At 43.5% G+C, this 26,281-nt stretch overlaps 1 protein-coding gene across 1 annotated transcript in view; it reads right to left on the bottom strand.

Annotated features, from left to right (window-relative positions):
• Positions 1-1,146: 1,146 nt before the first annotated feature.
• The window catches only part of LOC112267478 (cysteine-rich secretory protein LCCL domain-containing 1-like), a 65,944-nt gene continuing 40,809 nt past the window's right edge, over positions 1,147-26,281 (bottom strand). The window contains exons 3-15 of the mRNA XM_042308715.1: positions 18,154-18,272; positions 17,136-17,268; positions 16,778-16,893; positions 16,382-16,482; positions 15,748-15,951; positions 11,862-11,922; positions 10,664-10,730; positions 9,357-9,487; positions 8,444-8,487; positions 8,269-8,341; positions 6,186-6,261; positions 4,654-4,787; positions 1,147-1,622 (exon numbers count right to left, since the gene is read on the bottom strand). Of these exons, the coding sequence (XP_042164649.1) occupies positions 1,571-1,622; positions 4,654-4,787; positions 6,186-6,261; positions 8,269-8,341; positions 8,444-8,487; positions 9,357-9,487; positions 10,664-10,730; positions 11,862-11,922; positions 15,748-15,951; positions 16,382-16,482; positions 16,778-16,893; positions 17,136-17,268; positions 18,154-18,272 (1,311 nt within the window). The 3' untranslated portion in view covers positions 1,147-1,570. The remainder of the gene's footprint in view (positions 1,623-4,653; positions 4,788-6,185; positions 6,262-8,268; positions 8,342-8,443; positions 8,488-9,356; positions 9,488-10,663; positions 10,731-11,861; positions 11,923-15,747; positions 15,952-16,381; positions 16,483-16,777; positions 16,894-17,135; positions 17,269-18,153; positions 18,273-26,281) is intronic.

The following is a 26,281-nucleotide window of genomic DNA, read 5'->3' as shown; positions in this document are numbered from 1 at the left end:
GCCAAGAAACACGAGCAATGTACATTAGACCAGTGGAAATCTGTCCTTTGGTCTGATGAGTCCCAATTTCAGATTTTTGGTTTCAACCGCCATGTCTTTGGGAGGCAGAGTAGGTGAACGGATGCCCTCCACTTGTTTGGTTCCCACCGTGAAGCATGGAGGAGGAGGTGTGATGGTGCTTTGCTGATGACACTGTCTGTGATGTATTTAGAATTCAAGGCACACTTAACCAGCATGGCTACCACAGCATTCTGCAGCGATACGCCATCCCATCTGGTTTGCGCGTAGTGGGACTATCATTTGTTTTTCAACAGGACAATGACCCAGCACACCTCCTGTGATGGTTTGGGATGAGTTTGACCACAGAGTGAAGGAAAAGCAGACAACAAATGCTCAGCATATGTGGGAACTTCAAGAATGTTGGAAAAGCATTTCAGGTGAAACTAGTTGAGATAATGTCAATTTGAACAATCTAAAATATATATTATATATTATATTTTGAATTAGCTTAACACTTTTTTGGTTACTACATGATTCCATATGTGTTATGTTATAGTTTTGATGTCTTCACTATTATTCTACAATGTAGAAAACAGTACAAATAAAGAAATACCCTGGAATGAGTGGGTGTGTCCAGACTTTTGACTGGTACTGCACTTTACAGTTTAAAGTAATTCTAGCAATTACGTCAAATATATACAGTTTATAAAATGAACCAGATGACATTAAAACATTGAAACGGGACTGCACTGAGCACCAGCCTTGCTCTCTCCCATCCCTCTTCATTCAGCGATGCCCGTACCTGTGATAAATGTCTATAGTTTCCGTGGAGACGTCCTCTGACGTCACGGCTAGTGAAAAGGCCAGAAAAACGTTTCAGTCATTTTCAGCTTTTGACAGCAGAGGTGAGTGTTCACGGCCCATTCAGCCAAACGGACAGCAGAGATGAGTGTTCACGGCCCATTCAGCCAAACGGACAGCAGAGATGATTGATTCTGTGTTTGGTGAGAGAGGAGAGATGGAGCCCCTGACCTTCGGAACACGTAACACTCAGTCAGAACATGGAACAATCAGTCAGAACACAGAACACTCATTCAGAACACGGAACACTCAGTCAGAACATGGAACAATCAGTCAGAACACAGAACACTCAGTCAGAACACAGAACACTCAGCCAGAACATGGAACACTCAGTCAGAACACGGAACACTCAGTCAGAACACAGAACACTCAGTCAGAACACGGAACACTCAGTCAGAACACGGAACACTCAGTCAGAACACAGAACACTCAGTCAGAACACAGAACACTCAGTCAGAACACGGAACACTCAGTCAGAACACAGAACACTCAGTCAGAACACGGAACACTCAGTCAGAACACAGAACACTCAGTCAGAACACAGAACACTCAGTCAGAACACAGAACACTCAGTCAGAACACGGAACACTCAGTCAGAACACAGAACACTCAGTCAGAACACAGAACACTCATTCAGAACATGGAACACTCAGTCAGAACATGGAACACTCAGTCAGAACATGGAACACTCAGTCAGAACACGGAACATTCAGATCACAGCAAACACCCGGAATGCCTTTCCTCCTGGTGGGTTCTGAAGACTGGTGGGGAGAGCGGAGGGGAGGGGGAGAGATGAGGGGTGAGAGGGAGAGGAGGAAAGGAGGAAGAGGGGGAGGAGTGGACAGAAAACAGGAATCAGTCAGTGATGCGTCAGAATCTCACCGTCCTGGATGTTCTACCCAGACAGACAGACAGATATAATGACAGCTGATAAACACAAACAAACACAGCTGATAAACACAAACAAACACAGCTGACCAGATTGTTTTACAGAGAAACATCGATGTCAACCATGAACGCCAGCCGCTCGATGATAAACGCCGCGACACAAAGAAACACAAGTCTTTGCTGTTTCAACAAACTGATAAAACAGATACCAACTTTACGCCATCTTGAAAAAAGAAAGACACAGAGACGTGCAGCTTTTACACAAATAGAGAGATGACAGACTGACACAAATAGAGAGATGACAGACTGACACAAATAGAGAGATGACAGACTGACACAAATAGAGAGATGACAGACTGACACAAATAGAGAGGTGACAGACTGACACAAATAGAGAGATGACAGACTGACACAAATAGAGAGATGACAGACTGACACAAATAGAGAGGTGACAGACTGACACAAATAGAGAGATGACAGACTGACACAAATAGAGAGGTGACAGACTGACACAAATAGAGAGATGACAGACTGACACAAATAGACTGAGACAGACTGACAGACTGACACAAAATAGAGAGATGAAAGACTGACACAAATAGAGAGACAGACAGACTGACACAAATAGAGAGATGACAGACTGACACAAATAGAGAGGTGACAGACTGACACAAATAGGTGACAGACTGACACAAATAGAGAGGTGACAGACTGACACAAATAGAGAGGTGACAGACTGACACAAATAGAGAGATGACAGACTGACACAAATAGAGAGATGACAGACTGACACAAATAGAGAGATGACAGACTGACACAAATAGAGAGATGACAGACTGACACAAATAGAGAGATGACAGACTGACACAAATAGAGAGATGACAGACTGACACAAATAGAGAGATGACAGACACAAATAGAGACACAGACAGACTGACACAAATAGAGATGACAGACTGACACAAATAGAGAGATGACAGACTGACACAAATAGAGAGATGACAGACTGACACAAATAGAGACATGACAGACTGACACAAATAGAGAGACGACAGACTGACACAAATAGAGAGATGACAGACTGACACAAATAGAGAGATGACAGACTGACACAAATAGAGAGATGACAGACTGACACAAATAGAGAGATGACAGACTGACACAAATAGAGAGATGACAGACTGACACAAATAGAGAGATGAAAGACTGACACAAATAGAGAGATGACAGACTGACACAAATAGAGAGGTGACAGACTGACACAAATAGAGACATGACAGACTGACACAAATAGAGACATGACAGACTGACACAAATAGAGAGGTGACAGACTGACACAAATAGAGAGGTGACAGACTGACACAAATAGAGACATGACAGACTGACACAAATAGGCATCCCACCAGGTTGACATGGACACACAGAGAGAGAGAGAGAGAGCTGTGGCTTGACATGCTTAGGAGAGACAGACAGATCTGAACCGGATCTTTAGCCCTGAAGAGATGTCGCTGCTAGGCTATATAGCACTAATACTAGGCTATGTAACACTACTGCTAGGTTATATAACGTTAGTCTGTATACCACTAATACTAGACTACATACCACTAATACTAGACTACATACCACTAATACTAGACTATATACCACTAATACTAGACTATATACCACTAATACTAGACCATACACCACTGATACTAGACTATATACCACTAATACTAGCCTACATACCACTAATACTAGACTACATACCACTAATACTAGGCTATATACCACTAATACTAGACTATATAACAATAATACCAGGTTATATACCACTAATACTAGACTATATACCACTAATACTAGGTTATATAACACTAATACTAGTCTATATACCACTAATACTAGTCTATATACCACTAATACTAGACTATATACCACTAATACTAGTCTATATACCACTAATACTAGACTATATACCACTAATACGAGACTTTATACCACTAATACTAGATTATATACCACTAAGACTTGACTATATACCACTAATACTAGATTACATACCACTAATACTAGGTTATATACCACGAATACTAGACTATATACCACTAATACTAGACTATATACCACTAATACAAGACCGCATAGCACTAATACTAGACTACATACCACTAATACTAGACTATATACCACTAATACTAGACTATATAACACTAATACTAGACTATATACCACTAATACTAGACTATATACCACTAATACTAGACTATATAACACTAATACTAGACTATATACCACTAATACTAGGTTATATACCACTAATACTAGACTATATTCCACTAATACTAGACTATATAACACTAATACTAGACTATATACCACTAATACTAGGTTATATAGCACTAATACTAGACTATATACCACTAATACTAAGCTATATACCACTAATACTAAGCTATATACCACTAATACTAGGTTATATAACACTAATACTAGACTTAAACCACTAATACTAAGCTATATACCACTAAACTAGCACAGATTGAACTGTTCCTCTGTTTCCAGACTGGTAAAAGAGAAGTAGTAGGTACTGCATAGCTCTGACTCAACTATGACAGACTCTCCAATTCTAGCCCATCTACTTTGTGATCTCTCTCTCTCTCTCTCTCTCTCTCTCTCTCTCTCTCTCTCTCTCTCTCTCTCTCTCTCTCTCTCTAGGGCCTTACAGTACAATATATGGTTATGTTCCAAATGGCATCATATAACAGCATTATGGGTCCTGGTCAAAAGTAGTGCACTATGTAGGAAATAGGGCCTCATTTAAGATGAGGACTTTAAGCTGTGCTGGTGTGTGCTAGACACCAGGCGTGAGATGAATGACCACAGTGTGGGATAAGCTCCACACAGCCGTGGGTTGGTCCATACCTTTCGGAAGTAATGCCGTTTTGGTACGAGGCAATGTACTGTTTCCGCTTGTCTACCGGCATCACGTCGATGTAGCCACCCACGTTGTTCTGAAGCACCCCTGCGTGAACCGCCACCCGGCATATACTGGATTTCTGGAGAGAGAGAGAGAGAGAGAGAGAGAGAGAGAGAGAGAGAGAGAGAGAGAGAGAGAGAGAGAGAGAGAGATGGTTAGAGAGTTGGGCTGGTGAGAGACCGTCGTGAAAAATTACAGAATTAGTCATGCTATCCAATTTTTTACTTCTTAAAGAATTGTCTCTTGATATATGCTACTGTTTTTTTTTCTAACCTGACTTATTAATTAAAAATAAGAATTTGTTCTTAACTGAATTGCCTAGTTAGATAAAGGTGAAATTAAAATAAATACAAATTGGTTTGACTTATTCATAAGACTAGGCGTATCGCTGAGATTCGTTTACGTGCGACCGCAACGTGAGACATCCCGTGGGTTTACAATCTGCAGGAAGTCAGCTGTGTGGAACCTTGCAGGAAGGAGCACATTATAGTGTGAACTGTGACAGAACGCGGTTACACGGTTGAGCCCTCGTACTGTGACACAATTATGATTAGTCTTCAACGGTGAATGGTTCACTGCTCCATTTGTGCTAATCTTATAATATAATAAAGTTGTTGTTTGAAGAATCTGCAGTCTCTCTCTTTAGATTTTCTGCCACAAGAGCGAAATAAGAGATAAGCGAAAGAGAGGGAGAGAGAAAGGAAGAGAGAATGGGAAGAGGGAGAGAGGGAAGAGGGAGAGAGGGAAGAGGGAGAGAAGTGAGAGAGGAAGAGGGAGAGAGAAAGGAAGAGAGAGAGGAAGAGGGAGAGAGAAAGGAAGAGAGAGAGAAGAGAGAGAGGAAGAGGGAGAGAGAAAGGAAGAGAGAAGAGGACGAGGGAGAGAGGGAAGAGGGAGAGAAGAGAGAGAGGAAGAGGGAGAGAGAAAGGAAGAGAGAAGAGGACGAGGGAGAGAGGGAAGAGGGAAAGAAGAGAGAGAGGAAGAGGGAGAGAGAAAGGAAGAGAGAGAGAAGAGAGAGAGGAAAAGGGAGAGAGAAAGGAAGAGAGAGGAAGAGGGAGAGAGAAAGGAAGAGAGAGGAAGAGGGAGAGAGAAAGGAAGAGAGAAGGGAAGAGAGAAGAGGAAGAGGGAGAGAGAAGGGGAAGTGGGAGAGAGAGAAGAGGGAGAGAAGAGAGAGGGGAAGAGAGGTAGAGATATAAAGATGTGTGACAGACAGAGAGGCCGAAAGCGAGAAAGAGGGACAAGAGAGACCAAAGAGAGAGAGAGAGAAGTAAGAAACGAAGAGAGAGAACACTGTGAGGAACCTCTGTAGTCAAGACTGAATCAGACACTCTACAACAGCCCTGTGATCTGAGGTATGACATCATGACACATCAGGGATTCTAAGAACACACCAGATTCTCCACTGACCTGAGATTTGACATCATGAAACATCAGGGATTCTAAGAACACACCAGATTTGCCTCTGAGCTGAGTCACTTACATCTGAATAGATTCCGGTTCCGATGACCCGTGATATGTTAGGGTTCTCCTCCATGCAGTTCCGGGGGCAATATAACCTGAAAACAGACAGGATCAGTGGAGCTTAATGTTTAAACAATTGTATTTACTCTATAAAGGGGTAGTGTTGTGAGATGGAGGAGGGTAGATGAAAGAGATAGAGAGTCAGAGAGAGACCATGCCCACAACCTATTTAGATCTAGATCAGACCTTAGAAATAAATAAGGAATTTATCTCAACAGATAAGAATGTCTTCCTGTGTGTTACCTACTGTATATCCCCCCAATAGAATCCACATACGTTAACGAAGACATCTTCTCCATGCTAGAAGGGGAGATCAACCATTTCCAGGCCCAGGGACAGGTACTATTCTATAGGTCCTAAACACCAAAACTGGACAAGAACCTGACACTCTCAGCGCACAGGGGGACAAACACCTGCCTGGAGGTGACAGCATTCCCTTCCCAAATATGCCCCCCTAGGCACAACTATGACAAAACAACCAACAAAAACCAACAAAAACGGGTCACAACTCCTGCAGCTCTGTCTTACACTGTGTCTATACATAGTCAATGGTAGGCTTCGAGGGGACTCCTATGGTTGGTACACTTAGCTCATCTCTTGGTAGTAGTACTGTAGACTACTTTATCACTGACCCCAACCCAGAGTCTCTCAGAGCGTTCACAGTCAGCCAACTGACACGCCTGTCAGACTGAAGAGCGATCTATGCAAAACCCTTTTGGCCATTGAACAAAGAACAAAGATCAAAAGATGATAATTTACAAAAAAAAAAGAGTCAGTTATTAAAGACTACCAGAGAGTTATCGATGCAAAATGGAGATGTCTGTAAAAACCATATCTCCAACCTTTTCGGCCCTTTAAGAGACAAGACAAGAAACTTATACATGATCATTTACAAAACGTAGAATGAGAGAGATGTATGGGTAAACCACTTCTCCAATCTGATTGGCTCTATAACAAAGAATAAAGAGCAAAAACATATACATGATCAAATACAGATCTTAGAATCAACTATTAAAGACTACCAGAACCCACTGGATTCTCCAATTACATTGGATGAGGTACAGGACAAAATAAAAACCCTCCAACCCAAAAAGGCCTGTGGTGTTGATGGTATACTAAACACAATTCTAAAATATACAGGCCACAAATTCAAATGGGCTATTTTTAAACACTTTAACATAATCCTTAGCTCTGGGATCTTCCCCAATATTTGGAACCAAGGTCTGGTCTCCCACAATCCACAAATAGGATCCCAATCTGTGTCAACAGCAATCTCTGAAAATCTTCTTCAGCATCATCAATAGCAGACGGCAACATTTCCTCAGTGAAAAAAAATGTCCTGAGCAAATACTGTAAATCAGACCACGTATACACCCCGCACACCCGTGCTGACAAACAAACAAAACAAAACAAACCAAAAGTCTTCTCATGCTTTGTTGATTTTCTAAGTTTTGACTCAATTTGGCACGGGAGTCTGCTATACAAATTAAAGGAAAGCATAAATGATATTCTAAAAATCAATGTACACGTGGGGCGAGACAGACTTAAGCCCCACCCTCTTCAAGAAAAAAATTATATGAATTGGCGAGGGCACTAGAACAATCTGCAGCACCCTGCCTCACCCTACTGGACTCGGAAATCAAATGTATGCTGTATGCTGATGATCTGGTGCTTTAAAACTCGACATCCCTATTAGGATCTGGCAAAATAAATATTTCAATAACTTATAGAACCCATTGCTCTCTATGGTTGTGAGGTCTGGAGTCCACTCATTAACCAATAATTCACAGGAATTCAGCAAAATTGTACTTTTGTAACGCTCGTCTTCTTCCTCTGAGGACCAATGCGCAGTGTCCATAAAGATACTTAATTTACATGAACACCAGAAAACAAAATAACGAAACAAAACAGTACTTAAGTGTTTATTTCACTTGCTTTGGCTTAGTAAACACATTTCCCATGCCAGTTAAAGCCCCTTTGAATTCAATTGACAGACAGAGTGAGAGAGAGAGAGAGAGAGAGAGAGTGTGTCATGATCGTACCTTGGGCAGTGCTTTACAAGCTTTTGATATGAACACATCTGAGCCACCGTGGTCTCACAGGTGATAGCTTTCACTGGAAGGCAGGAAGGAGGCTGATATCAGGCCCAAGGAGATCTCAACAGGACTTGAATGCAATCTAATTCAGTTAATTCCATAGTTGTTTTACTGTACTGACCTGCTACTTTGGAGATGATAAAAGAGTTGGCGCTCTGATACTTCCTGTAAATGTTTAAAAAAAACACACATTCTTATGATTCCAACATTCTGCTAACTTTCCCAATATTCCTATGTTTTCCAGAAATCCTGGTTGGAAGTTTCCCAGAATCAGAAGGAAATAAGCATGAAATTCGTAATTCTCCACCCAGGTTCTCTGTAAAGGGTATTTAGGGAAAGCCACCAGAGTTTTGCATCCCTGCACATTGTTATTCCTCTGTACACTCTATCTCCAAACAGGAAGTCCCATTTAGATAAATCTAAAATCTTTTCAACCGAGAGCGTAAATACTCCATATGATATGAAGGGTTATCCAGACCCTATTTCCTAGAGTAAAAAAGCATCGAGCCAAAAGCTTAAGACCAGCCCTGAGTATCCCAAATATGTCCACTGACCTAGGAAGTTAATTGGTTGTTCTGGAAAACCAGGGAATTGACTGAAAGTTTGCAACCCTGAGCATGTAGAGTGAGCATGTAGAGTGTAACTTTCGTACTTAATTTTTCTACAGTTTACTCTCCGCTATTCAGCACCTCTACAAACATGTTTGGGTGTTTGCCAGCTCACGCTTTTTACAGATTTTATGACTCAGACCTTAAATGGGGAGGATGTGCTCGTAGTAATGGCTGGAACGGAATAAGTGTAACGGTATCAAACACATCAAAAATATGGTTTCCATTTGTTTGATTGCCATTCCATTGGCTCCGTTCCAGACAATATGTTTTGCCATCCTCCCCTCAGCTGATGTGTAGCTTGAAATGCCTTCACCCGTTTCGCGCTTGTCGAATTACTAGCTTTTTGTCAGTGGTTGTCAAGAGGGCAACGAGATATGTTGGGCAAAGAGATAGTGTTTGCAATGACAGATGACGCTTCCATACCCGAGAGACTGAATTCCATTCTTGTTGGACTTGATGAAGAAGTCCTTCCTGCCTTGTCTGGTGACGTCCAGCCATCCTCCATCCGTATCTAACACTCCAGAGTGTAGGCCAGCACGGCAGATACTGGATTGCTGTAAAGTTAACACTGTAAAGTTAGGAAAGTGTAATGTTAACACTGTAAAGTTAGGACAGTGTAAAGTTAGGACAGTGTAATGTTACCACTGTAAAGTTAGGACAGTGTAATGTTAACACTGTAAAGTTAGGACAGTGTAATGTTAACACTGTAAAGTTAGGACAGTGTGATGTTAACACTGTAAAGTTAGGACAGTGTAATGTTAACACTGTAAAGTTAGGACAGTGTGATGTTAACACTGTAAAGTTAGGACAGTGTGATGTTACAGTGTACAGTTAGTACACTGTAAAGTTAGGACAGTGTAATGTTAACACTGTAGAGTTAGGACAGTGTAATGTTAACACTGTAAAGTTAGGACAGTGTAATGTTAACACTGTAAAGTTAGGACAGTGTGATGTTAACACTGTAAAGTTAGGACAGTGTAATGTTAACACTGTAAAGTTAGGACAGTGTAATGTTAACACTGTAAAGTTAGGACAGTGTGAAGTTAACACTGTAAAGTTAGGACAGTGTGATGTTAACACTGTAAAGTTAGGAGAGTGTACAGTTAGGACAGTGTAAAGTTAACACTGTAAAGTTAGTACAGTGTAAAGTTAACACTTTAAAGTTAGGACAGTTTAAAGTTAGGACAGTGTAAAGTTAGGACAGTGTAATGTTAACACTGTAGAGTTAGGACAGTGTAATGTTAACACTGTAAAGTTAGGACAGTGTAATGTTAACACTGTAAAGTTAGGACAGTGTTATGTTACCACGGTAAAGTTAGGACAGTGTTAAGTCTGTACAGTGTACAGTTAGTACAGTGTAAAGTTTACCGTGTAAAGGTAGTACAGTGTAAAGTATACGATGTAAAGTTAGCACTGTGTAAAGTTTACAGTCTAATGTTAGCACAGTGTAAAGTGTACAGTGTAAAGTTTGTACAGTGTGAAGTTTACAGTTTGAAGTTAGTACAGTGTACATTCAAATTCATTATGCAGCTCTAGTTACATCAGCCCAGCATCTTGTTTAACCTATTCAGTACACGACTTAGTCTTTGTCCCAAATGGTACCATATTGCCTACAATACTATAGACCAGGGCCCATAATGCACTACTTATGACACTACTTTAGGCCAGGGCCCAGAGGAAATAGGGTGTAATTTGAGACACAGGTTTATAATGTATAATAATGTAATCACCATCTCATAGTGTACTGTCCCAACCACCTTCCCTGTGGACTTTAGACAGCCGGCAGGACACTCGTACCTGAGGAGAACACAGGTGGTAAATAAATCCTCTATCACAGTGCATTAGAGTTGGTGTCAATTTCAATTTAAGTCCATTTTTGGTTTATTGAGAAGTATTTGAAAATGATCCAATTTTGAATTTCTGTGTACTTCCTGAAATGACTGACTTAAATTTGAATTGACCCCAATTGTCAAGTGTGCTCCCTGTCTGGCCTCTAGGTCACCAGGCTGCTCGTTATGGCTTACACCTGTCACCAGGTCTGATGATGCGCACCTGAGCGTCATCAGACTCACATGGACTCTATCATGTCCCTTCCCTAAATCTGTCACTCCCTTTGGTTCCTTCCCTAAATCTGTCACTCCCTTTGGTTCCTTCCCTAAATCTGTCACTCCCTTTGGTTCCTTCCCTAAATCTGTCACTACATTTGGTTCCTTTCCTATATCTGTCACTCCCTTTGGTTCCTTCCCTAAATCTGTCACTCCCTTTGGTTCCTTCCCTAAATCTGTCACTCCCTTTGGTTCCTTCCCTAAATCTGTCACTACATTTGGTTCCTTTCCTAAATCTGTCACTCCCTTTGGTTCCTTCCCTAAATCTGTCACTCCCTTTGGTTCCTTCCCTAAATCTGTCACTCCCTTTGGTTCCTTGCCTATATCTGTCACTCCCTTTGGTTCCTTCCCTAAATCTGTCACTCCCTTTGGTTCCTTCCCTAAATCTGTCACTCCCTTTGGTTCCTTGCCTATATCTGTCACTCCCTTTGGTTCCTTCCCTAAATCTGTGAAAGGGCCCAGTCTACCAGCGAGGCATTGTGTCCTCTGTGAAGGGGACCAGTCTATCAGCGAGGCATTGTGTTCTCTGTGAAGGGGATCAGTCTATCAGCGAGGCATTGTGTCCTCTGTGAAGGGGACCAGTCTATCAGCGAGGCATTGTGTCCTCTGTGAAGGGAAACAGTCTATCAGCGAGGCATTGTGTCCTCTGTGAAGGGGACCAGTCTATCAGCGAGGCATTGTGTCCTCTGTGAAGGGGACCAGTCTATCAGCGAGGCATTGTGTCCTCTGTGAAGGGGACCAGTCTATCAGCGAGGCATTGTGTTCTCTGTGAAGGGGTTGGATGGGGAGCTCCTCAATGGGGGGGCGTTGTTTTTTCCTGTACCTGTTGCACGTGGTTCCTTTGCACTGATCTCGTAGCTTAGTGTCACAGGTCACAAGCTGAGCTGCAACACAGAACACACAGCGCTGTCAAGCTAACTAGCTATTCACATCTGTAGCACACGTTGCTGTCAAGCTAACTAGCTATTCACATCTGTATCACAGAGAACACACAGACATGTCAAGCTAACTAGCTATTCACATCTGTATCACAGAGAACACACAGCTGTCAAGCTAACTAGCTTGTTCACATCTGTATCACACAGAACACACAGACATGTCAAGCTAACTAGCTATTCACATCTGTATCACAGAGAACACACAGCGCTGTCAAGCTAACTAGCTATTCACATCTGTATCACACAGAACACACAGACATGTCAAGCTAACTAGCTATTCACATCTGTATCACAGAGAACACACAGCGCTCCTCAAGCTAATAGCTATTTTTTCATCTGTATCACAGAGTTCACTTTGCACTGATCAAGCTAACTAGCTATTCACATCTGTATCACAGAGAACACACAGACATGTCAAGCTAACTAGCTATTCACATCTGTATCACAGAGAACACACAGACATGTCAAGCTAACTAGCTATTCACATCTGTATCACAGAGAACACACAGACATGTCAAGCTAACTAGCTATTCACATCTGTATCACACAGAACACACAGCGCTGTCAAGCTAACTAGCTATTCACATCTGTAGCACACTGAACTGTCAAGCTAACTACTGTAGCTATTCAGATCTGTATCACACTATACTGTCAAGCTAACTAGCTATTCACGTCTGTAGCACACAGCTGTCAAGCTAACTAGCTATTCACGCCTGTAGCACACAGAACACACACAGTCCTGCCTGTCAACTGCCTGTCTTTGTGTTAACCAGCACTACAAGAGACAACATATAGGCTAGTGAGGTGTTTCTATGCTCTGAGGTGAAGTTTTTCTAGGTACAGATCTAGGATCAGCTTCACCTCCCCCAATCCTAACTATTAGGGGAAAAATGCTAAACTGAACCAAGATTAGCGTCTAGGTAGTCTCGGAAAACCGAGTTCTAGGTATGGGAATCACGTTGGATTTTCTTGGCTAATTAAGGGAGGGTGCTCTTCAGACGAACAACTTTCCCAACAAATCACAAGTTTAGGTAGGCAGGGCTTGAAAATAATTCCCTCTGAAACATGACAGAGGTAGACACAATGCAGACGCAGATAGCTAGTCAGTGGTTGTAAGATTGTAATGCTAACGTCATGGCGCATGCAAACCACTCATTGAGATATCCTCCGCAAACTCCATCTAGCTAGTTATCGGGAATGTTTCCGTGCTTCTACACCTGCATCGCTTGCTGTTTTAGGGTTTTAGACTGGGTTTCTGTACAGCACTTTGAGACATCAGCTGATGTAAGAAGGGCTTTATAAATACATTTGATTAATTGATTGACATGAATGGATAGGGCTTTGGCTGGATGTATACGGTTGATATACAGTGGATGTACAAATGTACAGTATAAGTAGGAATACAGTGCCCGTAAAAAGGTATTTGCCCCCTTTCTGATTTTCTGTTTTTAAATATTTTTTTTATATTGAATCTTAGCAGATCTTCACCCAAAACCTAATATTCGATAAAGTGAACCAGAGTTTACAAATAACAAAAAACAATGTATAGCTAGCTATCTTATCTATTTAATGGATCACGTGAATGCAACACCCAATCCCCCAGTGTGAAAAAAGTAATTCCACCTTTACACACAATATCTGGTTGTGTCAACTTTATCTGCAATCGCTGCAACCAAACTCTTCCTGTAGTTGTTTATCAGTCTCTCACATCACTGCGGAGGAATTTTGGCCCACTCTTCCATACGGAACTGCTTTATCTCAGCGACATTTGTGGGTTTTCAAGCATGAACTGCTCGTTTCAAGTCCTGCCACAACATCTCAATTAGGATTAGGTCTGAACTTCTGAAACAATTCCAAAAACTTCAAATGTGTTGCTTTTAATCCATTTTAAGGTTCTTAATGTTAAAGGCAGCGTTTGGTTTTCGCCAGGCATAACGGGACCTGTGTCGCCCCCCCCCCCAAAAAAAGTATACTTTTTGATTCATCTGTCCATAGAACATTCTTCCAAGAGTCTTGGTGATCATCCAGGTGCTTTATGACAAACTGGAGTCAACTTCTTGGACGAGATGGGTTCCATTATGTCTGGTGTAAAAAGTCTAACTCTGCATTCCACAGTAAGAACCTCATACCAACGGTCACACCACAGCAATCCTGAAGTTGTCATAATTACTGTGTAAGTCTATGGGAAATGGGTGAGAACCATGAGCCCAGTAGGTTTTACCTTTTACATTGTCCAGAGCGCCTTACAGTTAGTGCATTCATCTTAAGACAGTAAGGTGGGACAATCACATATCACAGGCATATAAAGTGCCCTTTTCCTCAAAAATGTAGCTGTCAGTAGAGTCAGAGTTGGAAAGGGGGGGGGGTCAAGTGCTGGTTTAGTGATTTTATTTTATTTTATTAAAACCATGTTGGGTGGGGGGGGGGTCGAGGTGAGGAGGAGGATTATATAAGATACTGTTTGAAGAGGTCGGATTCCAGATGTTTTCAGAAGATGGGCAGGGATTCTGCTGTCCTAGCTTCAGGGGGAAGCAGGTTCCACCATTGGGGTGCCAGGACAGAGAAGAGCTTGGACTGGGCTGAGCGGGAGCTGCTCTCCTGTAGTGCTACCCTACAGAGTGCTGTTGAGGCTACTGTAGACCATTGCAAAACAGTCTGTTTTAATAAACGATTTAGTGACGTGAATATATTTAGTATAGTTTTATCTCAAAAGGATAACTATAATGTTTCACTATTTAAAAAAATAATAATTCACTGAGGATGGTCCCTCCCGGTCCTCCTCTGAGGAGCCTCCTCTGATAGAAACACCACCTCCTTTGGATTATTGGACTGCTCCAGAACCCCATCAGCCCAGTACAGCTGGAAGCTGGGACACCATCAGCCCTGTACAGCTGGAAGCTGGGACACCATCAGCCCTGTATAGCTGGAAGCTGGGACACCATCAGCCCTGTACAGCTGGAAGCTGGGACACCATCAGCCCTGTACAGCTGGAAGCTGGGACACCATCAGCCCAGTACAGCTGGAAGCTGGGACACCATCAGCCCACACCATCAGCCCTGTACAGCTGGAAAACATCAACCCTGTACAGATGGACTGGAACCCATCAGCCCAGTACAGCTGGAAGCCAGGACTCCATCTGCCCAGTACAGCTGGAAGCCAGGACTCCATCAGCCCAGTACAGCTGGAAGCCAGGACTCCATCAGCCCAGTACAGCTGGAAGCCAGGACTCCATCAGCCCAGCCCCTACCCCTGCAGCCCTGCAGCCCTGCACCCTCTTCCCACCATCCCCACCCCTACACCCCTCCTCCCACCATCCCTACCACTGCACCCCTCCTCCCACCCTCCCTACCCCTCACCCCTCCTCCCACCCTCCCTACCCCTGCACCCCCTCCCACCCTCCCCCTCCCTACCCTTCCCCCGCCTCCCACCCCTGCACCCCTCCTCCCACCCTCCCACCCCTGCACCCCTCCTCCCACCCTCCCTACCCCTGCACCCCTCCTCCCACCCTCCCTACCCCTTCACCCCTTCTCCCACCCTCCCCACCCCTGTACCCCTCCTCCCACCCTCCCTACCCCTGCATCCCTGCACCCCTCCTCCCACCCTCCCTACCCCTTCACCCCTCCTCCCACCCTTCCTACCCCTGCAGCCCTTCACCTCTCCTTCCACGCTCCCCACCCCTGCACCCCTCCTCCAACCCTCCACACCAACCCCCCCAAAAAACAGAACCTGTCCCCCCCATTTAGAGATGCAACCAGTTGAATGACATCTTACACATCTGCTGTGTATTGACCACCGCATTCCTCTCCCGCTCCTCTGGTGGGGGGGTGGAGGGGGGGGCGGGGGTCTTGGCCATAGGTGGGGGCTTTGGCTGTGGGGCCCTTGGGCGTGGCTTCTGGGGGCTCCTGGGGGCCTCTGGTTCGATGTAATTGTTTTCCTCGGTTTCCTCCCGAGATCTCTGCGACTCTGTAACTTTGTCTGGAGAGAGAGAGAGAGAGAGAGAGAGAGAGAGAGAGAGAGAGAGACAGAGAGAGAGAGAGACAGAGACAGAGAGAGAGAGAGAGAGAGAGACAGAGAGAGAGAGACAAAGAGAGAGAGAGAGACAGAGAGAGTGAGACAAAGAGAGAGTGTGTGAGAGAGAGAGAGAGAGAGAGTGAGAGAGAGAGTGAGAGAGAGAGAGAGAGAGAGAGAGAGAGAGAGAGAGAGAGAAGAGAGAGAGAGACACCCTGACACGACACCCTGACGCCACACACACCCCGACGACACACACCCTGACGCCACACACACCCTGACGCCACACACACCCTGACGCCACACACACCCTGACGCCACAGACACCCCAACCCCGCACACACAGCTAACCACACACACACCTAACCACACACACAAACCAACACCTCACACACACCTTTGTAGCAGAGGTTGTCCTTGCATTGTCCTCCATAGCTGGGGGGGCAGGCAGAGCAGGGGGTGCCGTGTTTATAGGGTGCATGACCCCACCAGTTCCCCCTGAGGTGACAGGTCAGAGGTCAAGGTTTAGTAGGACATATGAGACTAGTCTGTTGTGTCTTCCTTTATTTGTCTCCTATCCTCTCCCCTTCCCTCACCTCTCATCTCCACTCCTCTCCTCTTCTCCTCTCTTCTACTGAATGAGTAGGGAGTAACCCCTAACTAACCCATTGAGTCAGGTGTAACCCCTAACTAACCCTTCGAGTAGGGTGTAACCCCTAACTAACCCATTGAGTCAGGTGTAACCCCTAACTAACCCATTGAGTCAGGTGTAACCCCTATCTAAGCGTCTTACTTGGGTGAGTAGTTGCAGACCAGGTAAACAGCTTTAGCCAAGTTCTGACCCCACACGTTCATGTTGTAGCAAATGTTGATGGCACAGCCTATCCTGCTGCTGGTGGCCCACACCAACTACACACACACACACACACACACACACACACACACACACACACACACACACACACACACACACACACACACACACACACACACACACACACACACACACACACACACACACACACACACACACACAGAGAGAGATCAGATGGCGCCCGATAAACATGTTAGCCTTGTTTAAGTTAATAATGAGTTACAAGTTTGGTTTTTTCCCCCCTATTTTCTGACTTTTGGTTTGATCTGCTGCCTACCTGTGTGTAGTGGGTGCAGACCGGGCCGGAACATCTAAAGGGGCAGTAGGGGTCACATTCCTGGGGGTAAGGGAAGGAATAGTCCTTCACCTCATCATACCAGGCCTGCACATGGGAAGTAGGGGGGCGTGGCCTGGACACAGACATACACTGATAAATGTAACTTTTACAAGAACAGGATTATGTTTCAAATGGCACCCTATTCCCTATATATAGTGCACTACTTTAGACCAGAGCCCCATGGAACCCTATTCCTTATAGGGAATAGGGTGCCATAGGGCTCTGGTCTAAAGTAGTGCACTATATAGGGAATAGGGTTCTATGGGGCTCTGGTCTAAAGTAGTGTACTATGTATAGGGAATAGGGCTCTGGTCTATAGTAGTGTACTATATAGGGAATAGGGCTCTGGTCTATAGTAGTGTACTATATAGGGAATAGGGCTCTGGTCTATAATAGTGTACTATATAGGGAATAGGGCTCTGGTCTATAGTAGTGTACTATATAGGGAATAGGGTGCCATAGGGCTCTGGTCTAAAATAGTGTACTATATAGGGAATAGGGTGCCATAGGGCTCTGGTCTAAAGTAGTGCACTATATAGGGAATAGGGTTCTATGGGGCTCTGGTCTAAAGTAGTGTACTATGTATAGGGAATAGGGCTCTGGTCTATAGTAGTGTACTATATAGGGAATAGGGCTCTGGTCTATAGTAGTGTACTATATAGGGAATAGGGTGCCGTAGGGCTCTGGTCTAAAGTAGTGCTCTATATAGTGCACTACTTTTGTCCATGGCCAATAGGGAATAGGGTGTCATTTGGGACTCTGAGAGTTCTCACAGAAATGCATTGGTTTTGTGTTTCATTACTCAATACAAACATATAATGTAATATACTGAAAATATGTCTTTACGGGGATGCAATGTTGATGCTGCGCTGTCACATGCGAATACAGCAAACATCAATGTCATGTTTAATTTGTTCACTGATCAATCACTGAATCATTCAACCATGTCCGTGTTTACCATCCCCAGTGAGCTCCCAGGTTCTGTCCTATCTGGGGGAGCAGACCAGCCGGACCGTGTTCCCAAAGACAAGTCTCAGCCCACTCCTCTGCCGTACGCTCTAACTCTGTATCCCACTCCTGCAGAGAGAGAGAGAGGGAGAGACAAGACAGGACACTGTTTACACAGGAAGCCCAGTTCTGATCTGCTTTTGACCAATCACATCAGATCGTTTCATATCAGATCTTTTTCAGAGTTGATCTGATTGGTCAAAGGTGAAAAATAAGATCATGAAATGAGTTTTAACACATAATTTGCGGACAACACTCCACAGAGTACACTGATGACAACATAGCTATACTCTACAGAGTACACTGATGACAACATAGCTATACTCCACAGAGTACACTGATGACAACATAGCTATACTCCACAGAGTACACTGATGACAACATAGCTATACTCTACAGAGTACACTGATGACAACATAGCTATACTCCACAGAGTACACTGATGACAACATAGCTATACTCCACAGAGTACACTGATGACAACATAGCTATACTCCACAGAGTACACTGATGACAACATAGCTATACTCCACAGAGTACACTGATGACAACATAGCTATACTCCACAGAGTACACTGATGACAACATAGCTATACTCTACAGAGTACACTGATGACAACATAGCTATACTCTACAGAGTACACTGATGACAACATAGGGGCGGCATGAGCGTTGGACTAGTAACCGGAAGGTTGCGAGTTCAAACCCCCGAGCTGACAAGGTACAAATCTGTCGTTCTGCCCCTGAACAGGCAGTTAACCCACTGTTACTAGGCCGTCATTGGAAATAAGAATTTGTTCTTAACTGACTTGCCTGGTTAAATAAAGGTAAAATAAATAAATAAATAGCTATACTCTACAGAGAATACTGATGACAACATAGCTATACTCTACAGAGTACACTGATGACAACATAGCTATACTCTACAGAGTACACTGATGACAACATAGCTATACTCCACAGAGTACACTGATGACAACATAGCTATACTCTACAGAGTACACTGATGACAACATAGCTATACTCTACAGGGAATACTGATGACAACATAGCTATACTCTACAGAGTACACTGATGACAACATAACTATACTCTACAGAGAATACTGATGACAACATAACTATACTCTACAGAGTACTGTATACTAGAGGTCGACCAATTATTTGGAATGGCCGATTAATTCCCAAAGATTGGAAAGCTGCCGCGGTCATCCCCCTCTTCAAATGCGGTGACACTCTAGACCCAAACTGCTACAGACCTATATCTATCCTACCCTGTCGTTCTAGGGTCTTCGAAAGCCAAGTTAACAAACAGATCACCGACCATTTCGAATCCCACCGTACCTTCTCCGCTATGCAATCTGGTTTCAGAGCTGGTCACGGGTGCACCTCAGCCACGCTCAAGGTTCTAAACGATATCATAACCGCCATCGATAAGAGACAATACTGTGCAGCCGTCTTCATTGACCTGGCCAAGGCTTTTGACTCTGTCAATCACCACATTCTTATTGGCAGACTCAACAGCCTTGGTTTCTCAAATGACTGCCTTGCCTGGTTCACCAACTACTTCTCTAATAGAGTTCAGTGTGTCAAATTGGAGGGCCTGTTGTCCGGACCTCTGACAGTCTCTATGGGTGGGCCACAGGGTTCAATTCTTGGACCGACTCTCTTTTCTGTATACATCAATGATGTTGCTCTTGCTGCTGGTGAGTCTCTGATCCACCTCTACGCAGACGACACCATTCTGTATACTTCCGGCCCTTCTTTGGACACTGTGTTAACTAACTAACCTCCAGACGAGCTTCAATGCCATACCAGACGAGCTTCAATGCCATACAACTCTCCTTCTGTGGCCTCTAACTGCTCTTAAACGCAAGTAAAACTAAATACATGCTTTTCAATCGATCACTGCCCGCACCTGCTCGCCCATCCAGCATCACTACTCTGGACGGCTCTGACTTAGAATACGTGGACAACTACAAATACCTGGGTGTCTGGTTAGACTGTAAATTCTCCTTCCAGACTCACATTAAGCATCTCCAATCCAAAATTAAATCTAGAATCGGCTTCCTATATCGCAACAAAGCATCCTTCACTCATGCTGCCAAACATACCCTCGTAAAACTGACCATCCTACCGATCCTGGACTTCGGTGATGTCATCTATAAAATAGCCTCCAATACTGTATTTATATATTTATTTTGCTCCTTTGCACCCCAGTATCTCTACCTGCACATTCATCTTCTGCCAATCTACCATTCCAGTGTTTAATTGCTATATTGTAATTACTTTGCCACCATGGCCTATTTATTTCCTTATCTTACCTCATTTGCACTCACTGTATATAGACTTTTTGTTTTCTTTTGTTCTACTGTATTATTGACTGTATGTTTTGTTTATTCCATGTGTAACTCTGTGTTGTTGTATGTGTCGAATTGCTCTGCTTTATCTTGGCCAGGTCACAGTTGCAAATGAGAACTTGTTCTGAACTTGCCTACCTGGTTAAATAAAGGTGAAATATTTTAGTTTTATATCGAGTTTTCATAACAATCGGAAATCGGTATTTCTGAATGCACTGTATGTATGTACAGTGGGGAGAACAAGTATTTGATACACTGCCGATTTGCAGGTTTTCCTACTTACAAAGCAAGTAGAGGTCTGTCATTTTGATCATAGGTACACTTCAACTGTGAGAGACGGAATCTAAAATCCAGAAAATCACATTGTATGATTTTTAAGTAATTAATTTGCATGGAAGTCCCACAGCACAGCCATCACTAACCCTTACTGTAAATCTACACCAATACCAGCCATCACTAACCCTTACCCCTAATGTAAATCTACAACAATACCAGCCATCACTAACCCTGACCCCTACTGTAAATCTACACCAAAACCAGCCATCACTAACCCCTACTGTAAATCTACACCAATACCAGCCATCACTAACCCTTACCCCTACTGTAAATCTACACCAATACCAGCCATCACTAACCCCTATTGTAAATCTACACCAATACCAGCTATCACTAACCCTGACCCCTACTGTAAATCTACACCAAAACCAGCCATCACTAACCCCTACTGTAAATCTACACCAATACCAGCCATCACTAACCCTTACCCCTACTGTAAATCTACACCAATACCAGCCATCACTAACCCCTACAAATCTACACCAATACCAGCCATCACTAACCCTTACCCCTACTGTAAATCTACACCAATACCAGCCATCACTAACCATTACCCCTACTGTAAATCTACACCAATACCAGCCATCACTAACCCTTACCCCTACTGTAAATCTACACCAATTCCAGCCATCACTAACCCTTACCCCTACTGTAAATCTACACCAATACCAGCCATCACTAACCCTTACCCCTACTGTAAATCTACACCAATACCAGCCATCACTAACCCTTACCCCTTCTGTAAATCTACACCAATACCAGCCATCACTAACCCTAACCCCTACTGTAAATCTACACCAAAACCAGCCATCACTAACCCCTACTGTAAATCTACACCAATACCAGCCATCACCAACCCCTACTGTAGATCTACACCAATACCAGACATCACTAATCCTTACCCTTACTGTAAATCTACACCTATACCAGCCATCACCAACCTTTAACCCTACTGTAAATCTACACCAATACCAGCCATCACTAACCCTTACCCCTACTGTAAATCTACACCAATACCAGCCATCACTAACCCTTACCCCTACTGTAAATCTACACCAATACCAGCCATCACTAACCCCTATTGTAAATCTACACCAATACCAGCTATCACTAACCCTGACCCCTACTGTAAATCTACATCAATACCAGCCATCACTAACCCTTACCCCTACTGTAAATCTACACCAATACCAGCCATCACTAACCCCTATTGTAAATCTACACCAATACCAGCTATCACTAACCCTGACCCCTACTGTAAATCTACACCAATACCAGCCATCACTAACCCTGACCCCTACTGTAAATCTACACCAATACCAGCCATCACTAACCCCTATTGTAAATCTACACCAATACCAGCTATCACTAACCCTGACCCCTACTGTAAATCTACACCAATACCAGCCATCACTAACCCTTACCCCTACTGTAAATCTACTCCAATACCAGCCATCACTAACCCCTACTGTAAATCTACACCAATACCAGCCATCACTAACCCCTACTGTAAATCTACACCAATACCAGCCAACCCTCACTAACCCTAACCATCACTAACCCTAACCCCTAAATCTACACCAAAACCAGCCATCACTAACCCCTACTGTAAATCTACACCAATACCAGCCATCACTAACCCTTACCCCTACTGTAAATCTACACCAATACCAGCCATCACTAACCCTTACCCCTACTGTAAATCTAAACCAATACCAGCCATCACTAACCCTTACCCCTACTGTAAATCTACACCAATACCAGCCATCACTAACCCTAACCCCTACTGTAAATCTACACCAAAACCAGCCATCAACCCCTAACCCCAATACCAGCCATCACCAACCCCTACTGTAAATCTACACCAATACCAGACATCACTAACCCTGACCCCTACTGTAAATCTACACCAATACCAGCCATCACTAACCCCTATTGTAAATCTACACAAATACCAGCTATCATTAACCCTGACCCCTACTGTAAATCTACACCAATACCAGCCATCACTAACCCTGACCCCTACTGTAAATCTACACCAATACCAGCCATCACTAACCCTTACCCCTACTGTAAATCTACTCCAATACCTGCCATCACTAACCCCTACTGTAAATCTACACCAATACCAGCCATCACTAACCCTTACCCCTACTGTAAATCTACTCCAATACCAGCCATCACTAACCCCTACTGTAAATCTACACCAATACCAGCCATCACTAACCCCTACTGTAAATCTACACCAATACCAGCCATCACTAACCCTTACCCCTACTGGAAATCTACACCAATACCAGCCATCACTAACCCTTACCCCTACTGTAAATCTACACCAATACCAGCCATCACTAACCCCTACTGTAAATCTACACCAATACCAGCCATCACTAACCCTTACCCCTACTGTAAATCTACACCAATACCAGCCATCACTAACCATTACCCCTACTGTAAATCTACACCAATTCCAGCCATCACTAACCCTTACCCCTACTGTAAATCTACACCAATACCAGCCATCACTAACCCTTACCCCTACTGTAAATCTACACCAATACCAGCCATCACTAACCCTTACCCCTACTGTAAATCTACACCAATACCAGCCATCACTAACCCTAACCCCTACTGTAAATCTACACCAATACCAGCCATCACTAACCCTAACCCCTACTGTAAATCTACACCAAAACCAGCCATCACTAACCCCTACTGTAAATCTACACCAATACCAGCCATCACTAACCCTTACCCCTACTGTAAATCTACACCAATACCAGCCATCACTAACCCTTACCCCTACTGTAAATCTACACCAATACCAGCCATCACTAACCCTTACCCCTACTGTAAATCTACACCAATACCAGCCATCACTAACCCTAACCCCTACTGTAAATCTACACCAAAACCAGCCATCACTAACCCCTACTGTAAATCTACACCAATACCAGCCATCACCAACCCCTACTGTAAATCTACACCAATACCAGACATCACTAACCCTGACCCCTACTGTAAATCTACACCAATACCAGCCATCACTAACCCCTATTGTAAATCTACACAAATACCAGCTTTCACTAACCCTGACCCCTACTGTAAATCTACACCAATACCAGCCATCACTAACCCTGACCCCTACTGTAAATCTACACCAATACCAGCCATCACTAACCCTTACCCCTACTGTAAATCTACTCCAATACCTGCCATCACTAACCCCTACTGTAAATCTACACCAATACCAGCCATCACTAACCCTTACCCCTACTGTAAATCTACACCAATACCAGCCATCACTAACCCTTACACCTACTGTAAATCTACACCAATACCAACCATCACTAACCCTTACCCCTACTGTAAATCTACACCAATACCAGCTATCACTAACCCTGACCCCTACTGTAAATCTACACCAATACCAGGCTTTAAAATATACCCCCACTTCCTTCCCTCAATCACGTCTCCCCAGAGACAACCTCTGTTCTCCACATTAGTCCTGAGTGTAACACCTGCCCAGCAACAGTAACTACCAGGATGTCTGGTGGGGCTGGATTTACTCTGTTACATAGCAGAAAGTTGAAGACTCAAATAAAAATCCATCCCAAATGACTCCCTATTCATTTATAATGTATTACTTTTGGCCAGGGCCTATAGGTTCCCATAGTTCTCTGGTTACAAATGGTGTACTATGTAGGACATAGATGGACAGGTTGTTCGGTAAGGCCTGGAGGTTGCAATCCCAAATGGCACGCTGTTCCATATATGGTGCACTTACGTTTGACCAGTGTCCACAGGGAATAGGTTGCTATATGAGATGTACCCTCAGCTTGTTTGGTAATATAGAGAAGGTGAATCCATGTTGGGTAGCTGAGGACACCATAGTCACAGGAGGAGAGTTGGACTATTATATTGGAGAAATTAAGTTCAAATTAAGATTGTGAGTGCTGTTGTTTTAGTCTGCAGACTAAAACTGTATTCCATTCTGTATTCCCTATACAGATATATATATATATATATACTGTGCCTTGCGAAAGTATTCGGCCCCCTTGAACTTTGCGACCTTTTGCCACATTTCAGGCTTCAAACATAAAGATATAAAACTGTATTTTTTGTGAAGAATCAACAACAAGTGGGACACAATCATGAAGTGGAACGACATTTATTGGATATTTCAAACTTTTTTAACAAATCAAAAACTGAAAAATTGGGCTTGCAGAATTATTCAGCCCCCTTAAGTTAATACTTTGTAGCGCCACCTTTTGCTGCAATTACAGCTGTAAGTCGCTTGGGGTATGTCTCTATCAGTTTTGCACATCGAGAGACTGACATTTTTTCCCATTCCTCCTTGCAAAACAGCTCGAGCTCAGTGAGGTTGGATGGAGAGCATTTGTGAACAGCAGTTTTCAGTTCTTTCCACAGATTCTCGATTGGATTCAGGTCTGGACTTTGACTTGGCCATTCTAACACCTGGATATGTTTATTTTTGAACCATTCCATTGTAGATTTTGCTTTATGTTTTGGATCATTGTCTTGCTGGAAGACAAATCTCCGTCCCAGTCTCAGGTCTTTTGCAGACTCCATCAGGTTTTCTTCCAGAATGTGCTGTATTTGGCTCCATCCATCTTCCCATCAATTTTAACCATCTTCCCTGTCCCTGCTGAATAAAAGCAGGCCCAAACCATGATGCTGCCACCACCATGTTTGACAGTGGGGATGGTGTGTTCAGGGTGATGAGCTGTGTTGCTTTTACGCCAAACATAACGTTTTGCATTGTTGCCAAAAAGTTCAATTTTGACTTCATCTGACCAGAGCACCTTCTTCCACATGTTTGGTGTGTCTCCCAGGTGGCTTGTGGCAAACTTTAAACGACACTTTTTATGGATATCTTTAAGAAATGGCTTTCTTCTTGCCACTCTTCCATAAAGGCCAGATTTGTGCAATATACGACTGATTGTTGTCCTATGGACAGAGTCTCCCACCTCAGCTGTAGATCTCTGCAGTTCATCCAGAGTGATCATGGGCCTCTTGGCTGGATCTCTGATCAGTCTTCTCCTTGTATGAGCTGAAAGTTTAGAGGGACGGCCAGGTCTTGGTAGATTTGCAGTGGTCTGATACTCCTTCCATTTCAATATTATCGCTTGCACAGTGCTCCTTGGGATGTTTAAAGCTTGGGAAATCTTTTTGTATCCAAATCCAGCTTTAAACGTCTTCACAACAGTATCTCAGACCTGCCTGGTGTGTTCCTTGTTCTTCATGATGCTCTCTGCGCTTTTAACAGACCTCTGAGACTATCACAGTGCAGGTGCATTTATACGGAGACTTGATTACACACAGGTGGATTGTATTTATCATCATTAGTCATTGAGGTCAA

This window comes from Oncorhynchus tshawytscha, linkage group LG29 (genome assembly GCF_018296145.1).
Source record: "Oncorhynchus tshawytscha isolate Ot180627B linkage group LG29, Otsh_v2.0, whole genome shotgun sequence".
NCBI classification, from domain to species: Eukaryota; Metazoa; Chordata; class Actinopteri; order Salmoniformes; family Salmonidae; genus Oncorhynchus; species Oncorhynchus tshawytscha.
The sequence above is the reverse complement of the archived record's forward strand: the minus strand, read 5'-3'. Positions and strand labels throughout refer to the sequence as shown.